The sequence below is a fragment of the Carcharhinus amblyrhynchos genome, chromosome 15 (genome assembly GCF_965287045.1).
Source record: "Carcharhinus amblyrhynchos chromosome 15, sCarAmb.v2.hapA, whole genome shotgun sequence".
In the NCBI taxonomy this organism is placed as follows: Eukaryota; Metazoa; Chordata; class Chondrichthyes; order Carcharhiniformes; family Carcharhinidae; genus Carcharhinus; species Carcharhinus amblyrhynchos.
In genome coordinates, this window is record NC_137338.1 from 35086971 (window position 1) to 35113746 (window position 26776).

At 42.0% G+C, this 26776-nt stretch overlaps 1 protein-coding gene across 1 annotated transcript in view; it reads right to left on the reverse strand.

Annotated features, from left to right (window-relative positions):
* LOC145353237 (solute carrier family 22 member 15-like) overlaps nucleotides 1-25531 on the reverse strand; it is a 73196-nt gene extending 47665 nt beyond the window's left edge. The window contains exons 1-5 of the mRNA XM_080203788.1: nucleotides 25240-25531; nucleotides 16010-16207; nucleotides 15154-15286; nucleotides 12313-12477; nucleotides 11093-11222 (exon numbers count right to left, since the gene is read on the reverse strand). Coding sequence (XP_080059914.1) covers nucleotides 11093-11222; nucleotides 12313-12477; nucleotides 15154-15286; nucleotides 16010-16207; nucleotides 25240-25323 — 710 coding nt within the window. The 5' untranslated portion in view covers nucleotides 25324-25531. The remainder of the gene's footprint in view (nucleotides 1-11092; nucleotides 11223-12312; nucleotides 12478-15153; nucleotides 15287-16009; nucleotides 16208-25239) is intronic.
* Nucleotides 25532-26776: the final 1245 nt, after the last annotated feature.

Consider the following 26776-nt stretch of genomic DNA (forward strand, 5'->3'; position numbering starts at 1 on the left):
TTGCCAAGATGATGTACAGGAGTTTACGACACGCCCACACATAGCTTGGTAAATGGCAAACAACCAGATTTTCAGCACAAAAAAAATTAGCAGGACAAAGCTGGGTTCAAGCTAAAAGTCAAAACACGTACTAACTCATCAGGTAACTGTCATATAACAAAGGAATTTGGTTTAGTAATAAGCTAGTTTTACAATAGATGGTGGAATCCACTCCAAGGAAGTCCAAGGAAGCAATTCTCCCAAAAAAATTCTAATTGTCAAATTCATGTAAAAACTGGAGCAGGTCACACTGGTTTTCTCATTTAAAAAGAATGTCTCACACACGTTAAAATTCAGGAGGTGGGGTGTATTCTCACCAGGAAGCCAGCAGTATAGCGTTGAGCAGGCAACTGTGCATGCGCCGATCTGTCAATGCCAAGATCAGTAGGTGCACAGTGGTCCTGTCTGCCGGCCTCCCAATCACTGGAAGCTCCATGATTCCGCAATGCCCGCCATGCAATCTTCCCACTGCCCGATCGCTGGTTCCCCGGACATCCCCGAGCCAGCTTTGACTCAGCACCCAACCCTCTGTAGGGTCTCCCCCCCACTCTAGTGAGGTCGGACCGCATGCTCCCTGCAAGTGGGGAACTATAGTAATCCTCACTGGAGTGAAATACTCCTGGCAAGGGGAGAGGCCAGCAGAGATTTCAGTCTAGGGCCTGCTCATAGCATTCAAATCATATTTAAATTAGGCACTGCATATATAGTGCAGCTCTGCGCCAATTTCCAGCATGGAGCTGACAGCGCCAGAAAACATGCTCAAGCCCGGTGCCCAGACAGCCCCTGCTAGAGTCTCACGGCCCGCTGCAGTATTAAAGCAGCACAGCAGGATGGGAGAATTGCACCCCCACCCCCGCCGACCCCCACACACACTAAATGTGCCAAAATCATCAGTTTCCAGGACATTATCAGACAGAGATGGTCAAAACATTAGTTCCTATTTGTGCCACATCAGCAAACTGGATGAAATCCCCATGAATTTCAATATGCCCAGCAGTCTAACTGTGGCGTGGAATTATTGAAAGCAGTTCTTGTGGAAACCATAGGGCCTGGGATGACAAGATTCATGGTGGTACTAGCCTATATGACTGATGCATGAAATTAAGATGTGGAGATGCTGGCGTTGGACTGGGGTAAACACAATACGAAGTCTGACAACACCAGGTTTAAGTCCAACCGATTTATTTGATAGTAAACTCACAACTCATAAATCGGTTGGACTTAAACCTGGTGTTGTCAGACTTCTTACTGCATGAAATTAAAGCCAAGGATAATTTTCAAATGTAAAACCTCGCCAAAAATCAAGGTACTTGCAGGGTCTGAAGTGCATGCTCAGTACAACAGTTGGATGGAGTGAAGTTGTTATCAACAGCCATCCCAATGGTTGCCGGGAAGAATGCAGCTTGTTAGTGTGGGACATGTTCAGATTCCATATAACCGAAGAGATCAAGAGGCGCATGCAAAGAAATATCAACCTTGCAACTTTACAAGGGGGTCTAAGGCCCACAGTTCAACTTTGGATGTGTGCCTCAACAAGGGTCATATTTATGTTAAATTAAATAGGTGTATTAAATCTCTTGGAACACCTAGATAACAAAGACATCTATGTCAGACTCCTATTTGTAGGCTACAGTTCAGCCTTCAACACCATTATTCCTATGAAACTCATTTCCAAGCTCCATGGCCTGGACCTCGATTTCTTCCTCTGTGGCTGGATCCTGAACTTCTAACCCACAGATCACAACCAGTAACGATAGGGAAGAGCACCTCCTCCACGATCATCCTCAACACTGGTGCCCCACAAGGCTGTGTCCCTCAGCCCCTCACTATACTTCTTACACACCTATGACTCTGTGATCAAATTCCCCTCCAACTCGATTTTCAAGCAGTGGTGATTTCAAACAATGACAAGGCAGAGTACAGGAATGAGATAGAGAATCTGGTGAACTGTTGCGATGGCAATAATCTCTCAACAAAACAAAGGAGATTGTCATTGACTTCAGAGAGCTTAGTGGAGAATCTGTTCCTGTCTATGTGAATGGGGACTAAGTAGAAATGGTCAAGAGTTTTAAGTTTTTAGGTGTCCAGGTCATCTGCCCTTGTCCCCCCTAGCTAACACTATAGTTAAGAAAGCCCACCAATACCTCTACTTTCTCAGAAGACTAAGGAAATTTGGTATGTCAGCTACAATTCTCACCAACTTTTACAGATGCACCATAGAAAGCATCCTTTCTTGCTTTCTCACAGCTTGGTATAGCTCCTGCTCTGCCCAGGACCACAAGAAATTACAACATGGTCGAGAATGTTGCCCAATCCATCACACAAACCAGCCTCCCAACCATCGATTCTTCCTACACTTCCCACTGATTCGGAAAAGCAGCCAGTATAATTAAGGGCTGCACGCGCCCCGGACACGCTCTCTTCCACCTTCTTCCATCGGGGAAAAGGTACAGAAGTCTGAGGGCACATACCAACTGAATCAAGAACGGATTCTTCCTTGCTGCCATCAGACTTTTGAATGAAGCTACCTCACACTAAGTTGACCTTTGTCTACACCCTAGCTAGGACTGTAACACTACATTCTGCACTCTATCCTCTCCTTCTCTACGAACAGTATGCTTTGTCTGTCTAGCATGCACAAAATGATACCCTTTACTATATACTAACACATGTGACAATAATAAACCAAAATCAAATTTATTGAGAAAATACATCACAAAAAGTGCAAATATGTGTGCTGCCCCACTTGATGTTTTGTACAGTCCTGTCGTCAAAGCATGGGACACTATTAATGTATAAGCTGTCACCATATCATTCAAAAAACTGTGGGATATCTAATTGAATGTATCAGGGGAAGATGACTTGTTGTGGAGGAATGATTCTGAAACTGAAAATGCCAAATCTGCTACAATAATGCTAAAGCCAAACAAACTTGGAATTAATTTAATTAATTGTTTGCAGAAAGTTTGAGTTATAAAAATATTTTCATTGTAGAAAATTGTAATAAATTTAAGCTTGTAGAGTTAATTCATTCAATAATGTCACATTCAAATTAAATCATTTATCAGCCATTTTTTTCACATTTTAAAATGGGGGCCACTATACCAACTGTCAGAAATTTCTTGGGAGCATTCTAGTCAAAAAGTTAAGTGTTGCCCCCAGCAGGAAAATCAATGAGATTCCCCCTGGGAGGGCTGGTGCGATTTATTTCACTATTCAGCCACACTCAGAACTTCTTTTGAAGCTTGGGGAGATTCACATTGTATTCTTCCACACTTAGAAGGTAGGGTCTTTAAGATGCCAGCTAAGCTGTCTCCTCGGTGGTCAGGACATCCCTCAGACAACCCTACAGATCCCCTCCCCTCTACTCAGCGTCTAAGGCTAAGCTCCCTCCACAACTTACTGGTACCAGCACCCACCCCCAGCCCCTTCAAGCGAGCAAGCCCTATGGGGTCACCAAAGCCCCCCCGCCCTCATCAGGCTACCCCAAACCTTCAGATCCCCTGTTAGCACTGTCAACCTGGCCCCGGGCAGTGCAAACCTGTTTGTGGAAACGTGTGGTGATTGGCACCAGGTTCCTGCTGCCCCAAGGATTGGAGAATCCCAGGAGCAGTGAGAATCCAGCTTAAAGCTGATACAGCATACTTAAATGATAACTGGAATAAACTAATCTGGTTCCTAGACAGGATTGATGCAGGAAAGATATTCCCGATGGTAGGGGACTGCAGAACCAAGGGTGACAGTCTGAGGATTCAGGTAGGACCATTCAGGACAGAAGTGAGGAGACATTTCTTCACACAAAGAGCAGTGAGCCTGTGGAATTTGTTAGCACTGGAAGCAGTTCATGCCAAAACATTGAATGTATTCAACAGGGGCTGGATATAACACTTGGGGCAAATGGAATCAAAGGTTATGAAGAAAAAGCAGGATTAGGCTATTGAGTTGGATGATCAGCCATGATCTTAATGAATGGCAGAGCAAGCTTGAAGGGCCAAATGGTCTCCTCCTGCCCCTATGTTTCCCATCCTCGCTGGACCTGAACGGCATCCCACAAGCAGGGAGGATCCCAAAGGAGGTTCTATAAGTACATTATGACCCCTACTCTGCGATTCTTTGGTCCCAGTGTGATCTGCATGCGAGTGCACGAGGCCACAGAATCACTCCTCTATACTAAACATGTTAGTTGACACCTATTTTAAGAAGAATTTTAAGGCGCCAAAGGTTGATATACCTGCCACAATCTATTGTATTGGAATTTTAGCCATGTGGTTCTGTTGTAAATTTATATAAGAACACAAGAAATAGAAGGAGTAGGCCATCTAGCCCTTCGAGCCTGCCCCGCCATTCAATAAGATCATGGCTGATCTGAAGTGGCTCAGTTCCACTTTCCCGCTTTCTCCCCATAACCCTTAATCTCCTTGCCTACCAAAAACCTATCTACCTGTGTCTTACATATATTTAGCGAGGTAGCCTCCACCACTTCAATGGGCAGAGAATTCCAGAGATTCACCACCCTTTGAGTGAAGAAGTTCCTCCTCAACTCTGTTCTAAACTGTCCCCCCCCCCCCGCCTTATCTTGAGGCTGTGCCCTCTAGTCCTGCTGTCCTTTCTGAGCGGGAAGAACCTCTCCACCTCTACCCTATCCATCCCCTTCATCATCTTGTACGTCTCAATAAGATCCCCCCTCATCCTTCTAAACTCCAACGAGTACAAGCCCAGTCTATTCAGCCTCTCTTCATAGTTCAACCCCCTCAACTCTGGTATCAGCCTAATGAACCTCCTCTGCACTCCCTCCAAGGTCAAAATATCCTTGTGCAAGTGCGGCGACCAAAACTGCACACAGTACTCCAGCTGCGGCCTCACCAGTGCCCTGTACAGTTGCAGCAAGGCCTCCCTACTTTTATATTCAATCCCCCTCGTTATGAAGTGCTATAAGTAGCAACCCTGAAATTAGGTTGCAACGTTTAAACAGGAGCATGCCATTCAGTCCCTCATCCATCTACGTTACAGTATGCTGGATAATGGTGATGGATATATAATGAAACTAGATGGATGCAAGTCTGAAAAGGTAGGGTGGATCATAAAAGTATGAAGAACAGATACACAGTTGTACAATGAAAGATTGACTACTTGGTCTTCCTTCGCTTGGAAAGCATAGCCACAGAAGCATCAGGTTTCCCAAACGTTTTCCTTGGTGTGATCCCAATTTAATCCCCAGACTTTGCGTGCCCCAAGTATGAAAATTTGGGGGAAGTATGTTTCAGGTTAGAAACATCAAAGTGTTTTATGAAGCCCACCTGAATCATAAATTTTGCATTCTGAATTTGGCTAAGAAAGGCATGAGATGTTTCACTTTCAGGTATGATTTAAGTGACCCACTGGGAAGCTTTTATCAAACAAAGTTTAATGAATATTGTTAATATGTATAATATGAAAATTAGAAAGTAATTTTATCAATTACAAACAAGAAACAATGATAGACCCTTAACCAAGATATCTACAGTGTTCCAATCAAACCAATCCCATTGATAAAAGACTCTTAACAGGTTCAATACAGCAAAGTCTACTGCTCATGTGATACTGAAAACTGAGTCATTTGGTTGGAGAATTGAAAACTCTCAGTCTTAATTCATTTAGAACAGTTTGAAGACAAGACAGCTTGCCAAAATACCAGAAAGACTCTGGTCCAGCCCCCTAACAACAGCAGATTTTCACCCTTCAGAAAAGCTACAGAATTTCAAAAAAAAAGAGAGATGGAGAACACTTATTTTAGCTTGCAGCTCCAAACTGAAACTGAAAATGAATCCCTGTCATCTGACCTGTCCATAGTATTTCTCTTCTCCCAACTTTTTACCATTTCTATAGATGATCTGGAGGAGGGAACCGAGTGTAGAGTGTCGAAATTTGCTGATGACACCAAGATTGGGGGAACGGCAAATTGGGCGGAGGGTGTGGAGAGTCTACAGAAGGATCTAGATAGGCTGGGCGAATGGGCCAGGAAATGGCAAATGGAATTTAATGTTGGCAAGTGTGAGGTGGTCCACTTTGGTAGGAAGAATGGTGGGAAGGACTATTACTTAAGGGGCGAAAAACTGCAGCAGGCGACGGTGCAGAGGGACCTCGGGGTCCTTGTGCATGAGTCGCAAAAACCCAGCTTGCAGGTGCAGCAGGTGGTCAGGAAGGTGAATGGGATGCTGGCCTTCATAGCGAGGGGGATTGAATATAAAAGTAGGGAGGTCTTGCTGCAGCTGTATAGGGCATTGGTGAGGCCGCAGCTGGAGTACTATGTGCAGTTTTGGGCGCCGCACCTGCGCAAAGATATTTTGGCCTTGGAGGGAGTGCAGAGGAGGTTTACTAGGCTGATACCGGAGTTGAGGGGGTTGAGCTATGAGGAGAGGCTGAATAAACTGGGCTTGTACTCGTTAGAGTTTAGAAGAACGAAGGGAGATCTCATTGAGACGTATAAGATGATGAATGGGATGGATAGGATAGAGGTGGAAAGACTCTTCCCGCTCAAAAAAGACAGTAGGACTAGGGGGCACAGCCTCAAGATAAAAGGGGGGTGGTTTAGAACGGAGTTGAGGAGGAACTTCTTCACTCAAAGGGTGGTGAATCTCTGGAATTCTCTGCCCGTTGAAGTGGTGGAGGCTGCCTCGCTAAATATTTTTAAGACGCAGGTTGATGGGTTTTTGATAGGAGAGGGGATTAAGGGTTATGGGGAGAGGGCGGGAAAGTGGAACTGAGCAGCGACAGATCAGCCATGATCTTATTGAATGTCGGGGCAGGCTCGAAGGGCTGGATGGCCTACTCCTGCTCCTATTTCTTATGTTCTTATGTTCTTAATGGCATCACCTGAGGTTAGAATCATAAAATAGAATCACAGAAACCTACACTACAGAAAGAGGCCATTCAGCCCATCAAGTCTGCACCAACCACAATCCCATCCAGGCCCTATCCCCTTAACCCCATGCAGTTACCCTAGCTAGTCTCCCTAACACTAAGGGACAATTTAGCATGGCCAATCCATCTAACCTGCACATCTTTGGATTGTGGGAGGAAACGGAGCACCCAGAGGAAACCCATGCAGACATGGGGAGAACATGCAAATTCCACACAGACAGTAACCCAAGCTGGGAATCAAACCCAGGTGCCTGGTGCTGTGAGGCAGTGTTAACCACTATGCCACCTCATGTGAGCATGAATTAAAAACTCTTAGAGGTAAACCATCACAGGGGTTACAAGAGTTGCTGAGTGGGGTGGTAAGTGCTTAAACTGGAGGGTTTTTTTAAAAAAACCCTTTCACAGCTTTTATTTGCCGCAAGAATCGGGCCTCAAATATCTGTCCTTTAGGCTACATTGACCCATGAGGAAAAAGATGGAGGATCCAAAGGGCATCGCAGTTGTTAGCTACATGGCTCCATTGCTGCATTGAAGCTCAAGATCCCAAAATCCTGTCTCATAATATGCCAATGACGGGGGAAATGGGACAACACAGAATGAGGAAGTCTGGTTTAAAATAATGACAGGGTTCACATATATTACTTCCAAGTAGATTCTATGATTTATAGAGAACTTAACTAATAGGGATTATATTTTAAAAATTGAAAACAAAATCGGAAATACTTTTCATAAATTAAATGAATGGCACTTGTTGAAAAGCTTTCTAGCATAGGGTGACTAATAATTATAGAAATACTTCTTCAATCAACAATGGAAGACTATGGAAGAAAAGAAAAGTTAATTGATGAGTTGGTGAATAGGTTTTACATTCCTTACCCAACGCATAATGCCCATGCCAAGAGGATAGCCTTCACAATAGATATTTGCAGACAAGAAATAGACAACATGTATTAGAGCTAACAATATGCAGCAAGGCTTGGGTATCAGAGACAGGTTATCTACACCTCCAAATCTGTGGGAATATAACCACATGATGAAACTAGAGCCAAGCTTTTAAATTGAATTTTAATAAGTGGTATGTAGATATGGTATAATTACTACATAATTGGGTCAACAGCAAACGCCGTAGGCAAAATTCATTCCATAAAATTTCATGGGAGATTAGCTACATTATTTGCAAGTGGTGAATAAGAGGAGAAAAAACAAAGAGAAACTGTTCCAAAATAACTTAAAACTGATGTCAAATATGACCAATATACATAAAAGAACATCCGTTCAGCTTTCAGCTGGAACCAAATGTACTCATTGAATTTCAATAAATGGAACTATTTTGTTTCAGACCATTTACAAAATAATCTTTCAAAGGAATAAAGCTATTTTGGGCTGAGAAATTTCCCAGTATTGGCATGGTACTTGCTGCACAAAGAGAATATGTTTACTTAAATATGCACACTTGGCCCAGCACTTCAAAATAGCATGATTTTTAAAAAGTTACTTTCAATAAATTTATTTGCAATGCAGCAAGATTAAAAATCGAGCAAAAAATTTCCTCAATTAATATGCAGAAAAACAAAAAAAGACTCCAATGTTTTAAATGTTCTACCTACTTTGTGCTAGTCAAGAGCTTATTGGTCAGTATGTTATTGTGTTCTTGGGTTGGAGTAGTTTCAGTATCCCTTGAAAACTGTCAGCTATGAACACACAGGAAGTGGGTTGGCGGGGGGGGCGGGGTGGAGGAGGAAAGGAATTTTCCACTTCCATTTTCAGTGGATGGGAAAGTCGGGGGGGGGGCAGGGAATCCAATGGGAGTCCCCAAGCAGATTTTATGCTGGCTGGATTTCCCAGTGACATTACCCCAGCCTGCAAGCCTGCACCCCTCCCACCCCAACACACTCCACCAAATGACATAATGGAGTTCCTTCCATGAAAGATCTAGAGATTTAGGGGAGGCGTGTCTTCTGTTCTGGGGCTTTAGGATGGAGCAGTGTGCCCATCTCTGTGGGGGGTGGGATCATTTTGTAAATGTTTTTCCCGCTTGGTCTGTCGAAGGTTGCTGGCGAGGCAGGCTCTGCATTGTGGGGCCTGCCCATTTAATTTTTTCCCCCCGAAGTGCATGAAAATTTGGCAGAAAATGCCAGCAAGGTAGCTGGCTGGCTGCCCTCTATTTTTCCTCACACGAGATAACACTGAAAAAAATCATAAAATTCCACCCTCTAACTTTATTGTAACATATTTATTACAAGAATGCTCCCTCGCACAAGCCTCTTCCCCTGCTGCTTTCTCCTATATTCTCAGATTATGAGGATGCCAGACTATTACAGTTAACCCTTAATGGGACTTAGTGTGATGGAGTATGTCAGACTATGTCTCCCCTAAAGTTTCTGTTCAGACTTCAACATTCTCTGATATTCCTGGAAACCCAAATGCTACAGCCTCCTAGTCATTCCATACATTTCAATGTTTTGAAATCACCTAGGAATTGTTGCCTCTTTTTGCTCTCTTAGACAAATGTTTTTCTTTTTCTTCATGTTCCCTTCTGATTCTGTTGTGGTGCTTCACTAGTGTATTACTCTGGACACTATTAAACAGAATTCAAACTGGTTGATGGTTTGGGATTAAGCTCTCCCAATCCTGCAAATGACTTTGGAAATTTTGCTTTGAAGTCCACGATTGAGTAGAAAGGCAGAATAGACAAAGAATGATGAAGTCAAACAATTCTGATCTTCAACGATGTACAATATTTCAGGAATCACTTTCTCTGTGCATTAAAGTTGCTGTTAATTCTTCCAGAACCTTCAGCTCAATTCCTCCTCATTCATACAGCTTTTATGGGATGAAGAACATTTGTTTAATGGCTGAAAGAACTGACTACTTCAGAATATAGTTTAATTGAGTCTTGTGATCTTCCACCAGGATCTCTGCACCCAATAGTTTCCATTGGCTTATTTAATCTCTTCAAAGAAGGGTACCTCAAAAGGAATCATTAACTTTCATGGAGTTTGTTTCTTTTAAAAGATTTTTAATGATTTAAAGCTTTTTTCTACTGTGACATACTGCCTGGAAATGCCCCATCTTTTTGTACCAATGGCATTGTGAATCTTTGTGAGACGATTCATGTGCCTGTGCCTCTCTCTTCCGCACCAACAATAGCCTCTCTGGGCTGGCATCATTAATTGCTTTTCATGCCACACACATACATTCTCTTCATTTTCCCTTTTTATGTCACTGAATTCAACTATATCCATTTTTAGGATTTTGTTCTCTTTCTCTCTCGTCTGACTACCAATCGATTCTGTATCCAGATCTCAGCTTGCCTACTTAATTGAATTCTCCCTTCTCCCACCTCCAGTCTTGTCAGGATTGCAAGTGATCTAATAATACATCGCCCATTACTGCAACAACTATTCCCTTATGAATTAGCTGCACTGATTACCATACTCGGTTTTCTGCTAATTGGTACAAATAAAAAAATAAACGCAGTGATTCTTCCCCCTTGTCTCTGGGTATGTTTGTTGAACTCTGCATGTTCCACGATGATATTTTAGCTGAAATCGAAATATATCTCTACCAATGAGAAATTTGATATACGTGACTTTATTCTCTTCAATCCTCAAGGTAACTCAAATGTTGTCCGCACAGTTGACTGTTACATACTGAAATGTACTGATCTTCTCATAGTCTGACTTCCCTTTAAGAACCCAAGTGGTTCAAAATGGAGTGAATTGCTTATATAACTTATCATGATTCAGCCTGATTAAGGCCTACAACCTTCTTGAACCTCTCTAGTAGAGGTAGAGGTGGAGATTTTTCTACCACCATCTTTTTACATCTCATGACATCGCTCCATGTCATTGTGTTGTTGGGCTGGAGTAGTTTCAACAACTCCTGAAAACTGTCAGTTTCAAACACTAACTTTATTGTAACGTACTTACAGTAATGAAAATATTCCATCAAATATTCTACTGGACTCTCAGATCACATGAGTGTAGTCACTTCCCCACAGTCTATTAGACTAAATCCCACAATGGGTTTACTGTAATCTACTCAACTATAGTATGGCTATAATCGAGAAACAAAAGCACCCTCTTGAACCAGAAAATTACTGCTTCCTAATTCACATTTTTCTTTCATATGTGCTGAATATCCAACTTACAAAGATGGAAACAGGATGAGTAAGCCTTCAATATTGATCACAATCGCCAAAATCCGCCATGGTCGAATAAAGTACCCAAGTAGTGCATACACAGAAATTCCAACAGCAAATGAAAGGCTCTGTAGTGACCCTAGGAAGACAAAAAGTATTTTCTTAACTTTCATGTTAATTTAACAAGTTTTTTAAAAATCACTGTTTTATTTGATAGTTATCAAATTACCTCAGTGTTAGCCACAATTAAGAGCAACTTCTTCCAGCCCAGTATTCTATTCATTCCTCAAGTTCTTCACACCGGGCCCCTTGAGCAAAAACTCTAAGTAGCGCGTCTTATCATTCACAATAACTTTTCCAAAACTGAGTTGAGATGGCAGAGTCAGGTTTTAGATTCTAAACATGTTACTTTTAAAAGCGCAGAGCGGAGACTATCTGACCAGAGTCAGGCAGGTGAGTTAACAAAGGGAGTGAAGAAAAAGGTGAAACATAAACAGCAATAGTGCAATAGGTCTGCTGCAAAGTCACTCGAGGTGAATATCTTAGTAAGACTGTACTCTGTTTCCCTGCTTTCCCCCATAGGATAAAATGGGGCATGGGACTCAGTTCTCTATAAAAGGCTGAAGAGTAGTCTTTAAGATTATGAAATGGTTTAACAAGATTGGCATAGAGAAGATGTTTCCATCTCTGGGGAGACCAAAGCCAGAGATTTGTAAATAGAAGATAGTGACTAATAAATTCATTAAAGAATTCAGGAGAATCTTCTTTACCCAGAGTAATACTGTCCATCACAAGGAGTCGCTGATACAAACAATATAAATGCATTTAAAAGGAAGATGGGTAAACAGAGATGGAAAGAAAGGAATAAAAATTTATTCTGATACCAGTTGAGGGAGAGAATTTGGAGGAGTTTTATGTGGAATTGAAAATGGACCAGCTGGGCCAAACAGTTTGTTCTTATGCTGTAGATTACTACGCAATCTTATGATTAGAAGTAGTTCTCCAACTAAGGGGCAAAAATTATAAGCAGGATGAAAGACTAGTCTTTATTGGCATTGCTCCGGCCAACAGCTTATAACTTCCAGTTTAACCAACAGCATTGCAAACCATGGACCATTAATAAATTCCTGCATTCCATCAATAAAATGTGCCCGCAGAAAGAGCATAGGCGCATGCATATGCCTGTTTCGTCATATAAAGTACTTAATGGGACAAGATCAATATCTTACCAGTTAGTGCCCAATGAGAAACAGCCACATACTCCTGGAGTAGAACAAAGGATGCCAATGCCATTCCTCCATTCATCACGCCAACACCAAAACGGCTCATCACAAAGGTCTCATATGTAGGAGTAACCCCACTTACAATGCCAAAGAGTATATCAAGAGAAAGACCTGGGTAAATAACAAATCATCTCAATTAGAGTACATGCATATATTTTCATTTAGAAGCAAAACAATTTATAGATTTAAGATAAAGGAATGTAATTTTGGTCTTTCTAATTTTTTCAAAACTTTCGGAATGCTGAGTGGAAATGTTTCTGTTGGCTTCTGTAATTATCAAATGCCTCACACTTGCCCTCTATGTGTGGTGCTACTAAATAAAATTGCCAACAAAGCAAGAATTGAAGAGTCACAGAAGTACTCAAATGCAAATTTGTTAAGTTATTCTGAGACAGTATTGGTTAAAAGAAGTGCTTTGCATGTTGGTAAAGAATGCAGATATTCCTCTATTACTCCAGTTTTGCAAAAGCAACAATGAGCTAGCTGCCTTAAGGACATCTGAAATATTATGCACCCATCAATAATAATACACTGTGCTACTTAGTGATCTTGTGGTTAGCTATACAAATTTGAGCAGTCTCTGTACAATTACCACACTATCAATGTTCATTATCCTTCAAAAAGGTAAAAACTGTACATAAACCCAAACCAACAAAAACCCATCTCCTTAAGTATTAAAATAGATACAACTAGCTATGTCATTGAAAAGCCAAAGCTTATATAGAGAGCGTAAATTTGAGATTACATGCATACTGAGTTTTAAATTGAAGCTTATTAAAGGTTTTATGAGCCATAATACTTTTATCGGGGAACAAAAACTTGTATGATTGTATATTACACTGATACTTTTTGCTGTACAGTACTAAAGCCCTATTGTAATGACCATCATAAAATCTGGCTGTGTGTTAATTTGCAGTCATGTACATAAGATGTTCTGTAAGTGCAGAAATGGAACTTCCAAAATTTTATGCAGCTAAGAATTATAAAGAGAATTATAAAGCATTAATTATGCATGAGTCCAATTACTGTGTAAATTTTACAATGCATCAAATTTTAGTTGAAGTTATTGCAAGTATTTAGCTGCCTCAAATGTGCTCTCCAAGATAATGTCAGCAGTTTGGAGAATGTTACCATCTATGATTAAGGAAGTGTTAGCAGGGCACTTTGAAGAGAATTATATGATTAAATAAAATGTTGATTTTTGCCTAATGAAAAGGAAATCATATTTGTCAAAGTTATTTCGACAATGCAACCAACAGGGTAGATAAAGAAGAACCAATTGCTGTAATATTTTTGGATTTTCAAAAGGCATTCAATAATGTAATCATGTGAAAGGTTGTTGCAAAAGTTTAGAGCAAATGGGGATATTATATTAGCATGAATAGAGGATTGGATAAAGAACCTAAAACAAATAGGAATAAATAGTCATTTTCAGTTCAGCAAGCATTTACTAATGGGGTGCAGCAACCATCAACATGAAGCCCCAACTATTTACAACCTATTTCAATGACTCAGATAAAGGAATTGAATGCAATGCATCCAAGCTTACCGAGAACACAAAAGTCAGGCGGAAAGTAAGTGGCAAAAACAGAGTTGGTAAAGGGATTTGGTAGTTTAATGAAGGAAATGTGGGGAAACATGTGTTATTCACTTTGGTAGAAATAATAGAAAACTGATTTTTCAAATGAAAAAAAGACTATTAGGGGAATTTGGATACCCATGTGCTGGAAACACAAAGCCAACCTACATATACAACAAGCACTGGGGAGGCAATGGCCCAGTTGTATTATCACTAGACTATTAATCTAGAATCTCAGCTAATGTTCTGGTTACCAGGATTCAAATCCCTCCACAGCAGCTGGTGAAATTTGAATTCAATAAAAAAGTCTGGAAATAAAGAATCCACTGATGAGCATGAAATCATTGTTAATTGTTGGAAAAACCCATCTCATTTAATAATGGCCTTTAGGGAGGAAAATATGTTATCCTCACCTAGTCTGCTCTGCATGTGACTCTCAATTGTCCCCCCAAGGGCAACAAGAGATGGGCCATAAATACTGGCCAGCCAGCAACTCCCATGTCCCATGAATTAAAAAAGTAATTATGAAGGAAAATTAACCTTTATTTCAAGGGGGTTGGAGTATAAGAATAAAGGAGTCTTGCAGAAACTGTACAGGGTTCTGATGAGATCAAACCTGAAGCGCCAGTACCAGAATACAGTTTTGATTTTCATACCTAACAAAGGCTTGTTTTAGAGAAAGTACAATTAAGGTTTGCTAGGAGTCCTGAGATGAGAGCATTCGCTAAAGTACAATTGGACTCTAAACTCTCTGGAATTAAAAATGAAAGGTGATCTTGTTGAACGTAAAATTCCAAGAACATCTAACAAGTTAGATGAGAAATTAGTTTTGCTGGCTAAAGATTCTAGAAATCAGAAGGATAATCTCTGGATATGTGATGGTCATTTCAAATGAAGATGAGAGAAATTTCTTCACTCAGCAGAATACAATTTATTGGAATTCTCCATCATAGATAGTCCTTGAATAAATTCAAGACTGTGATTAATTAGTTTTTGGACTCGAATGAAATGAAAGGATGTAGGCTTGTGCAGCAACATCAAATTGAGATTGAGGATAAGCCATGATATTAAATGGTGGGGACTGTTGAGCATAATTCTGCTCCTATTTCTTACAAGTTGATGATTACTCTCTATCAGTGTTCTCAATTCATTTTGAATTACTTTCATGTTGATAAACATCAAAGATACTTTCCCTTTAATCACCATACCTGCCAAGTAAACTTTTTTCCTTCCAAATCGATCAGAAAGTTGCCCAAAAGTGACTACACCAACCAAGACACCAAAGAAATATATTGAACTGGCCACAACAACTTTGTATGAAGCATCTCCAATGAGGTACCACTGTCAAGAAGAGTTCAAATTGTAGTTTAATTCATTCCAAATGAGTAAATACGCTTACTGAAACGTGTAAGATTCTTAGCGGCTCAGAAGGATATAGACAGACCATAAACACTAAGAGGGTGTTTCTCCTTCCCAGGAAAATCTAGAAATTAGGGGCACAGTTTAAAAAAAAAGGGGTTTTCTACTTATTACTGAAGTGAGGAGAAATTTCTTCTCTCAGAAGGTCATTGGTCTTTGGAATTTTCTTCCCTAGAGAGTTGTGTTTACTGGGTCATTGACTAATTCAAGACAGAGTTAGACAGATTTTCAATCTTTAGAAAAAGAGTCAAGATTTATCCAATTTTAAAGCAAAATTAACAAATTAAGGGACCAAATGAAAAGGCAACCCCCTAAAGGTACAGGAAACAGGCAGGAAAGTGGAATTAAGGCCAGAATCAGATCACCATGATTTTATTGAAAGGTGGAGCAGGCAAAAAGGGCCAAATAGTCTACCCCATTCCTACTTCCTATGATCTTATAGCCAGAAGACTTCAAGTTTTTGATCATGATCATGTTTTGGCAAGAAAAGACAACAAGTTCTTTCACAGATTTCATATGATGCTTCATTTTAATATACCTGAGCACAGCCAAAATACATTTCACATCCTGAAGATTTCAATCATAAATTTATGTCAAGACAATAAACTTAAAATGAGGTGGCCATTCTACAGAATTTTCACCTACCTCTTTGACTACAGATGAGGAGGCAGAGTCAAAATGAACATGCTTTTGAATCTCAGATTTATTCACCATACGAACCCAATGTTTAAAGACGGTAGCGTTATCCCTTGTCCGATTTGCTGAAATGTCTCCGTAGTCCCAGTAAATCGGTAATCCTGCTCCAACTATAGTCATGAAAACAGCCTGGGCAGCAACATAAACCTGAAGAAAGAAAGGAGTCAGTAGGTGAGTGAGTGAGTGCAGTTCGTGTCAATATTCTGCACTTACGAATACACATTTAACTATTATGAGGCTCAAGTCAGTCAGTTGACCAAGAATTTACCCTAATTTTATAAAGATTTACTTTTACTTTAAGGTTAAAATGTCAATATTCAGAGAAGTCAATTTGGATAGGCTTGAATCAAATGATCAAAATAATAATTACTTTCAAGCTGGGCCTATTTCGCATCGATGCCAAAAATTATTGACCAAGATTCTTATAATGAATAATGATCCATGTAATGGAGCTAAATGCATGGTAAAAAAGATAAACTTTAAATCATTCAAAATTTTCCCATAACTTTATTTCCTGCCACAACAATAAGTGGTGCTAATCAAAACCACAAACTACATCCTCAGTGACCATGACCATGGTGCACTATTGCTCCTCATCTTTCCCGACTTCTGCTCAGTCTTTAACAAGGCTAGCCACATCATCTTTTGCCAATGCCTCATCTGTTCTCCTGTTGAGTGGGACTCTTTGCACCTGGTTCCATTCTTCTGATCCTTTCATGGCTAGGATGTCTCCAGCAATGTTTTTCCCCTGCCCATGCATCGTTATCTCATGGATCTATCTTGATTCCCTCCCGTTTCTCATTTACACACTTCACCTTGGTAACATATTTGAAATAATCACGTCCAGTACAACATTTACTCTGTTAATGTGCAACTCAACCACATCAACAACTTTCTTGACATTCCCCCCCCACCCCCCCAACCCCATCACGGATTGGCATGCAATACTGGAGGAGTGGTAATTTTCTGCAATGAAACATTTGAATGACTAAAGCTATTGTGGTGAGGATACAACACAAACTCCATTCCCTGACCAACGTTCCAATACCAGTTGGTGAAGGATAGAACAGAAGTTAATCTTCACACATTTTTATATTTAAAAGTTATGCATTACAAATTGTTCCTAATCCAACAATAATTTTAGTCTGCTTTTTTACTGGTAAACGTCCACCACCTGCATGAAATTAAACACAATGAATATACAATTAGTAAATTCCATTCTTAGTAATTATGCATAACCAAAATTTCAAAACAAACTAAATCATAAACCTCCATATCCTGCACAAAGTGTTACAATGTCACATTCCCTTCCTGTAGATATATTTCTTTGTTCCACATCTTTATGAATGTCACAACTGCAGTATTAAAGTCATCTACCAAAGGAAAGTTTATTATAGAATTCAAAAGCATCCTCCAATACTTTTACAGATTTCACACTTCTCGCTAATTTATCTTAACATTGTATGCTATTCTTTCACCATACCTACATCAATGAAAAAACGCCAAAGTATTTTATGAAAAGAGCCTGGGCCCTAAGTCTTTACCTTTGAATTTGACATGGGTGAGCATAATGATTCAAGTGACCCACTAGGAAGTTTTTATCAAATACCAACTGAGGTGTGGTGATTCTCAGTTTAAATCACAAGTCAGCTCTCTTCCTTAAAAGGATAAGACTGAAACATTTGCAGCATTCTTCAGCCAAAAGTGCCGAGTGGTTGATCCATCTTGGCCTCCTCCAGTGGTGCCCAGCATCTCAGATGCCAGTCTCCAACCAATTTGATTCACTCCATGTGGTATCAAGAAACGACTGGAGGCACTGGATACTTCAAAAGGCAGTGGGCCATGATAACATTCCGGAAATAGAGTACTGAAGACTTGTGCTCCAGAACTTGCTGTTCCCCTAGCCAAGCTCTTCCAGTACAGTTACAACACTGGCATCTACCCAACAATGTGGAAAATTGCTCAGCTATGTTGTGTACACAAAAAGCAGGACAAAGCCAACCCAGCCAATTACCACCCAGTATACTCTTGATCATCAGTAAAGTATTAGAAGGGATCATCAACAATGCTGTCAAGCAGCACCTGCTCAGTAATAACTTGCTCAACGATGGCCAGTTTGGGTTTCACCAGGGTCACACAGCTCCTCATTACAGCCTTGGTTCAAACATGGACAAAAGAGTTGAATTCCAGAGATGAGAAAGAGTGACAGCCCTTGACATCAAGGCCACATTCAACTGAGTGTAGCGTCAAACAGCCCTAGCAAAACTGGAATTAATGGTTATTGTGGGCAAACTCTCCTCCGGTTGGAGTCACACCTGGCACATCGGAAGATGGTTTGTGGAGGATCAACTCCAGGACCACCCTCAGGGTGGTGTCCTATGCCCAACCATCTTCAGCTGCTCTGTCATTGACCTACCCTCTGTCATAAGGTCAGAAGTGGGGATGTTCGCTGATGATTGCGCAATGCTTGGAACTATTCACAACTCTTCAAAGTAGTCCATGTTCAAATGCAACAAGATCTGAACAATATCCAGGTTTGGACTGACAAATGGTAAATAACATTCACGCCGCACAAATGCCAGGCAATGACCATCACCAATAAGAGACACTATCCACTACCCATTGACATTCAATGGTGTTACCATCACTGAATCCCCCACTATCAACATCCTTGAGATTATCATTGATCAGAAGCTCAACTGGACTCACCATACAAACAGTGGCTACAACAGCAGGTCAGAGGCTAGGAATACTGCAGCAAGTTGCTCACCACCTGACTCCCCAAAGCCTATTGACCATCTAAAAGGCACAGTTCAGGAGTGTGATGGGAATACTCCCATTTGCCTGGATGGGTGCAGCTCCAACAACATTCAAGAAGCTTGATACCATCCAGGACAAGGCATCCCGCTTGATTGGCATCACATGCACTTCCTCCATTACTGTCTCTCAGTAGCAGCAGTGTACACTAGCTACAAGATCACTGCAGCAATTCAAAGATCCATTCGATAGCACCTTCTAATCTCACATCCACTTCCATCAAAAACAGGGGCAGCAGATATATGGGAACACCACTATCTACAAGTTCCCCCCAAGTCACCTGCCACCCTGACTTGGAAACGTATCACCGTTCCTTCACTGTCACAGTGTTAAAACCCTGGAATTTCCTCCCTAACGGCATTGTGGATCAACCCTCAGCACATGGACTGCAGCATTTCAAGAAGGCAGCTCACCACCACCTTCTCAAAAGCAACTAGGGATGAGCAATATATGTTAGCCAGCCAATTATGCCCATGTCCCATGAATGAATTTAAAAAAAAGCCCACAGTCACCTGGGACTATTATCCTTTATCTGGTGTTCTCTTTGGTAGGGATCTAATCCATATCAAAATAGCTGCTTCATTCTTCAAATGGTTTACACTCCATACAGCAGAAGGTAATAATTACACCCTGACAATTTACACTTCCTTTCTGCCAATTTTCCAGTGGCTACTAGAACTGAAGTTTTGTGACTTGAGCTTCTAACGTTCAATTTTAGGCCATAATGTGGAGAAGCCAGCATTGGACGGGAGTAAGCACAGTAAGAAGTTTCACAACATCAGGTTAAAGTCCAACAGATTTATTTGGCATTAGCTTTCAGAGCCTCAGGCTCCTTCATCAGGTGAGTGAGGACTTGTGTTCACAAACAGGGCACATACAGATACAAATTCAATTTACAAGATAATGGTTGGAATTCGAATCTTTACAGGTAATCAAGTCTTAAAAGATGCAGACAACGCGAGTGAAGAGAGGGCCAAGCACAGTTTAAAGTAGTGTGTATTGTCTCCAACCAGGACAGTTAGTGGGATTTTGCAAGCCCAGGCAAGTCGTGGGGGTTACTGATAGTGTGACATGAACCCAACATCTGGGTGAGGCCGTCCTTGTGTGTGCGGAACTTGGCTATCAGTCTCTGCGCAGCAATTCTGCGTTGTTGTATGTTGTGAAGACCGTCTTGGAGAACACTTACCCAAAGATCAGAGGCTGAACGCCCATGACTACTGAAGTATTCCCCAACTGGAAGGGAACTCTCCTGCCTGGTAATTGTCAAGCGGTGTTCATTCATCCATTGTTGTACATCTGCACGGTCTCCCCAGTGTACCATGCCTCAGGATATCCTTTCCTGCAACGTATCAGGTAGACAATGTTGGCCAAGTCGGAAGAGTATGTACCAGGTACCTGGTGGATGGTGTTCTCACGTGAGATGATGGCATCCATGTCAATGATCCAGCAAGTCTTGCACAGGTTGCTGTGGCAGTGTTGTATGGTGTCGTGGTCACTGTTCTCATGAAGACTGGGTAGTTTGCTGCGGACAATAGTCTGTTTGAGGTTGTGCAGTTGTTTGAAGGCAAGAACTAAGGGGTGTGAGAATGGCCTTGGCAAGACGTTTGTCTTCAATGACATGTTGAAGGCTCTGGAGAAGATGTTATAGCTTCTCTGCTCCCAGGAAGCACTGGATGACGAAGGGTACTCTGTCCCCCGTGTCCTATGTTTGTCTTCTGAGGAGGTTGGTGTAGTTTTTCACTGTGGCATGTTGGAACTGTCGATCGATGAGTCAAGCGCAATATCTTGTTCGTATGAGGGCACCTTTCAACATCTGGAGGTGTCTGTTGCGATCCTCCTCATCTGAGCAGATCCTGTCTATACAGAGGGCTTGTCCGTAGGGGATGGCTTCTTTAACATGTTTAGGGTGGAAGCTGGAGAAGTAGAGCATCGTGAGATTATCCGTGGGCTTGTGATACAGTGAAGTGCTGAGATGGCTGTCCTTGATGAAGATGCGTGTCCAAGAACGCAACTGATTCCGGAGAGTAGTTCATAATGAGTCTGATAGTGGAATGGAACGGAACTTGTTGATATCATCATATAGTTGTTTCACTGATTGACATTTTCTTCCTTTGGACTCATGGTGAACATCGATGTATCTAGCGTATAGCTGAAAGTCCTGTGCGATGAAGAGGCCTTGTTGGAACCTGTGCATAAGGATGTTGGCATATTGAGGTGCGAATTTGGCCCCCTTGGCTGCTCCATGTGCCTGGATGAAGAACTGGTTGTTGAAGGTGAAGACATTATGGTCCAAGATGAAGCAGATGAGTTGTAGAATTGCATCTGGAAATTGGCAGTTGTTGGCGTTGAATACTGAAGCAGTTGCAGCAATGCCATCATTGTGGGGGATGCTGGTGTAGAGTGATGAGACATCCATTGTGATGAGGAGTGCTCCTGGTTCAACTGCTCCATGTGTGCTGAGTTTCTGTAGGAAGTTCACAGTGTCACAAAAGGCTGGGGTTCTTTGTTCAATGGGCTTCAGGGTGCCTTTGACATAACCAGAAGAGATTCTCACACAGGGTCCCATTGCCTGATATGATGGGATGGTGTGTTGGCCTTGTGTATCTTCAGAAGGCAGTAGAGATCTCCAACACAGGGAGTACATGGGATGAGAGCATGGAAGGTGCTCTGAAGGTCCAGATCAAAGGTCTTGATCAGTCTGTTGAGTTGATGGGTGTTCTTTGGTCAGATCTGCGGGTAAACATCTGTAGTGTTCCTGGTTGTTCAGCTGTCAGTACACTTCTTTGCAGTAATCCGTTCCGTTCAGTATGGCAGTGGCCCCTCCTTTGTCTGCTGGTTTGATGACAATGTTGCGGTTGGCCTTGAGAGCGCGGATGGTGTTGTGTTGTGCTTGGGTGATGTACGGGGCGGTCTTGTCAGTGCGGCTGATGAATCTGGCATTGATGCACCTCCTGACAGCTTGGGCATATATGTTGAGTTGAGGGCAGTGGCCTTCCAGAGGAGTCCAATTTGACTCTTTCCTTTTCGGTTGCTGCACCAGAGGTCTGTCAGCTGTTCTGGTTTATTGGCTGTCTCATTGTGTTCGCTGCTGGCCTCTTGGGGTTTGTGGAAGAACTCCTGCAGCCTCATTTGCCTGATGAATTCCTCTGTGAAGACTGATGGGGTCCATTTTGGTGGTGGTGCAGAAATTGAGCCCTCGGCTGAATTTCTGACTTGATTACCTGTGAAGACTCACATTCTAACCATTACCTTGTAAATTGAGTTTGTGTCTTTTTATGCCCTGCTTGTGAACACAAGTCCTCACTCGCCTGATGAAGAAGCCCGAGATTCCAAAAGCTAGTGCCAAATAAACCTGTTGGACTTTAAACTGGTATTGAGAGATTTCTCACCCCACTTTTAGACCACCATTCTCTGTGATTGTGTTCAATTCTAGTTGGTAAAAGATAGAACTGGAACCAATATTTGCATTTATTTACATTGTTATACATAACATGCAAACACCCTCCTGACCCAATAACCAATAAGGGCTTCCAGGGGTCACCACCTGCTTACAATTAACAACCAATTCCATCCCCTTCTTAGCCATTGATTTGAATTGAACCACACACTACTTTAGCATCCTATTTAACCAAGCCAAGCTTCCAAACATCTCCTCTCCATCACAAAGATCACTTTGGAAACACAACCTCTCACTCTTGGCTCAGCCCATCTGTTGCTGAAACCCTCATCCATGCTTTTTTCCTATCTGCAGACCCCATAACCCAGATTTCAGTCAGCCACAAGTAATTACCCCTGCCACAAACTTCGAGAACTGTGCACTAAAGACCTTGTGATCCACATAGCATAGGCTGCCCTTTTCTCAATGTTTGTTTCAATCTGGCACCATAGCATGGGGATCTCTAGGAGTTAACATAAGAACATAAGAAATAGGAGCAGGAGTAGGCCATCTAGCCCTTCGAGCCTGCCCCGCCATTCAATAAGATCATGGCTGATCTGAAGTGGATTAGTTCCACTTTCCTGCTTTCTCCCCATAACCCTTAATTCCCCTATCTACCCGTGACTTAATTATATTTAGCGAGGTAGCCTCCACCACTTCAAAGGGCAGAGAATTCCAGGGATTCACCACCCTTTGAGTGAAGAAGCTCCTCCTCAACTCTGATCTAAACTGCCCCCCCCCCTTATCTTGAGGCTTTGCCCTCCAGTCCTGCTATCCTTTCTAAGCGGGACAAATCTCTCTACCTCTACCCTATTCATCCCCTTCATCATCTTATACATCTCTGTAAGATCCTCCCTCATCCTTCTAAACTCCAATGAGTACAGGCCCAGTCTATTAGTCTCTCTTCATAGTCCAACCCCCTCATCTCCAGTGAACTGTGCTCCAAGTTCAGCAACAATGCGCTCATCAGTCAGGTAAGCAGCCAGTCACCACTGAATCATTCTCAAAAGGCAGCACAGTAAGTAAAATGCAACCCTCTCTTTTAATTATGTTTTACAGAAAGCAAAATAAATGATTGGTACACACAGTAATTAAAGCAGAAATCAAAATATAAGTAAACATTAAAAATATTGAAAATATGGATAATAGAGAAATGTGACACTTCACAAATATAAAGCTATCTTAGAATCTGAAAGATGTTTCAGCAGTAATCATGAATTTAATACATCATTAAAATCCGAGTTGTACCTCATTTGACAAGAAGTGAATCTTTCATGGGTTTTTAACACTGAGACTAACAGAGTAAAAGGGCAAGTTCTCATCAGTTTCAGTGATTTCTAATCGATTGGTATCTCCTGCTTAACAGTCCCTTGGGACCAAAGATGACTTGCTTCCACTCAGATTTGATGGATTCTGAGATTGGAGCCTGCTTAACAGCGTACCCTCTGGAGAAATGTAGAATTACTGACAGGACCCTCCTGGATTTCCACATTAAGTTGCACAGGTGGGAAGTCCAAAAATTGCTGTCAATTTCAACAATGTCAACAAAACAAAGGAGATAGTCATCCACTTCAGGAAACGTAGTGAAGGACATGCCTTTGTCTACATCAACAGAGACAAAGTGGAAATGGTCAAGAACTTCAGGTTTCAAGGTGCCAGATCACCAACCTGTCCTGGCCATTCCACACTGATGCTATAGTTGAGAAACACCTCTACTTCCTTGGGGACTGAGGAAATTCAGCTTGTCCACTACAGCTCTCACCAACTTTTACAGATACACCATAGAAAGCATCCTTTCTGGTTGCATCATAGCTAGGTATTGTTCCTAACCTGTTCAAGGCTGCAAGGAGCTACAAAAGGGTTTTGAACGAAGCCCAGGTCATTATGCAACCCAATCTTCCATCCAGTAACTCTGTCTACACTTCTTGCTGCCTCAGAAAAGCAGTCAGCATAATCAAGGACCCCATGTATCCCAGACATACTCCTTCTGACAGGAAAAAGATACAATAGTCTGAGGTCACATACCAATGGATTCGTGAACAGATTTTTCCCTGCTCCCAGACTTTTGAGTGGAAATCCCTCACATTAAGTTGATCTTTCTCTAAACGCTAACTACGACTAAACGCTAACTACATTCTGCACTCTTTTCCTTCTCTAAAAACGGTATGTTTTATCTGTATAGTGTGCAGGAAACAATACTTTTCACTGTATACTAATGTGACAATAATAAATCAAATTTGAAGTAGTGATGGTGTTCACTGACAACTTTGCCATAATTACTTGCACAATATGCATTCCAACCATTTGAATGTTCTCCTTACCAGCCTCCAATTTTCTATCATTGTGGAACTTTGCTACTCATTCAGTTTAAGCACTTCCTTTAATATGTAACACAAACAACAACCTTTTTAGATCTCCTCCAGGCAATTTGAATTCTTCAGCAGGCAGATGTGCCAAATAGGGTTTGCCAGCAACGGAATTCGGAGCCTCAATATTTCTAACCACGCAAATCAGACACGAGTTACGAAAGTCAACACTTGAGATCCAACTTTCCCCGCCCATATTAAAGTTTGTATCAATTTTCACTAGCATCGGGGGGAGGGAAAAAAAGAAAAAAAAAGTTTAACTTGTATCAAAGACTTTGTACACACAAAAAAAAAGAGAAAAAACATTTTAACTCGTATCAAAAACTTCGTAACTAAAAGAAAGTAGAAATGAGAAACAAAAAGTTTAACTTGTATCCGGCACTTCTTCCTGGCCTCGTTTAGTGATCGAAATCATCTTACAGACTCCAGTTGCATTATTCATCTTTTTTTAAAAAAAGACGATTTAAGTGAAACTCAAAATTCACACAAACTGACAAGTCCCATGCATCCTGACAGCCACCAAGTTCCTTCCCAGTGCTCAGACTGGGCATCTCACTCACCTGCAGCAGGTTCAGTAAGATGATGAGGTAGACCTGATAGCTGCCCACTCCCCCCATCAATTGGTAAACGGTGTCCACCGCCATCGGGCTGACCGACAAACACACACACCAATGCTCATCAGCCCCTCCGCCTGGCCGGCCGGAGTTACCCTGACACAGCCCCCACCCGTCCCGGTGCCAGAGGAAGTGGAGCGGGAGATGGTGGCGGAGGGCGGAGTTGGAGACACACGGCGCTCGTCACCATGGCAACGGGCTCCAGCCGACCGGCCGGTCTGACCACCGCCATGCGGCCAACCCCCAACTTCGGTTAAACTAGCAGTGCGCAGGCGCGGAAGCCGGCCCGCCGGACGTTTGATTGGTGCGCATGCGTCCTGATTGCCTTTGGCTGTTTGGTGTGGAGAGCTGGGTGGGTGAGTTAGGTCTGCAACTTTTTTTTAAGTTTACTTATTAGTGTCATAAGTAGGCTTACATTAACACTGCAATGAAGTTACCATGAAAATCCCCTAGTCGTCACACTCCTGTGCCTGTTTGGGCGAGGGAGAACTTAAAATAGCCAATGCACTTAACCTGCACGTTCCACGGGCGCAGTTGACACCTTCCGCTCTCGTTGGGCACTGCAGGGGTTCGGGGTGCATTATAGACCCCGATAATCACATTATGATTTGATGTTTTAAGTTTCCTTTGTGCTTCTGTTTTGTTCGAGCTGTTCCCCCTGTTTGGGGAGCTGCCCCTTCTTCTTTATCCCTGTGTTAATTTGAGTTGGTTTATTTGGTTTGCCTTAAAAGAGGCCTAACCTGCACGTCTTTCGGACTGTGGAAGGAAACTGGAACAACCGGAGGAAACCCACGCAGACACAGGGAGAATGTGCAAACTGCACACAGACAGTGATCTGAGCCGGGAATTGAACGCGGGTTCCTGGCACTGTGAGGCAGCAGTGCAAACCACTGTGCCACCAAATCATGGCTTGAAATGACTTTCCACCCAGTGGCCAACTTGAGCTATTCAGATCTCTCTTTGGGCCTTGCCATTTCTTTTATTGGTAACTTTTGGTACTTTATTTCTAATCAAAAAAGCCAATTCAAAATAGGTCTAAACATGGTCCCCTAGTAAACACTAGTGGCATATACTACCAAATAAACCTGTTGGATTTTAACCTGGTGTTGTGAGACTTCTTACTGTGTCCTACCAGCAAGACAGAGCCAGCAGTGGTGGCAGCATAGAAGGATTTCTGGGAGTCCTCAACATCAACTCTGGATCCCACGAAATCTCATGGCATCAGAAAACACAAGCAAGGAAATCTCCTGCTGATTAAATGTACTACATGACACTCCATCCCCCCAGCAGAAGAATCAGCACTCCTCCATGTTAAATATCACGACAATTTGGAGGAAGCACAAAGATGGCAAGGGCTCAAAATGTATTCTGGATTGGAGACTTCAAGGACCATCACCAAGAATGGCTCAGTAGTACGATCACAGACTGAGCTGGCCAAGTTCTAAAGTAGTCATGATGTGGGTATGCCGGCGTTGGACTGGCG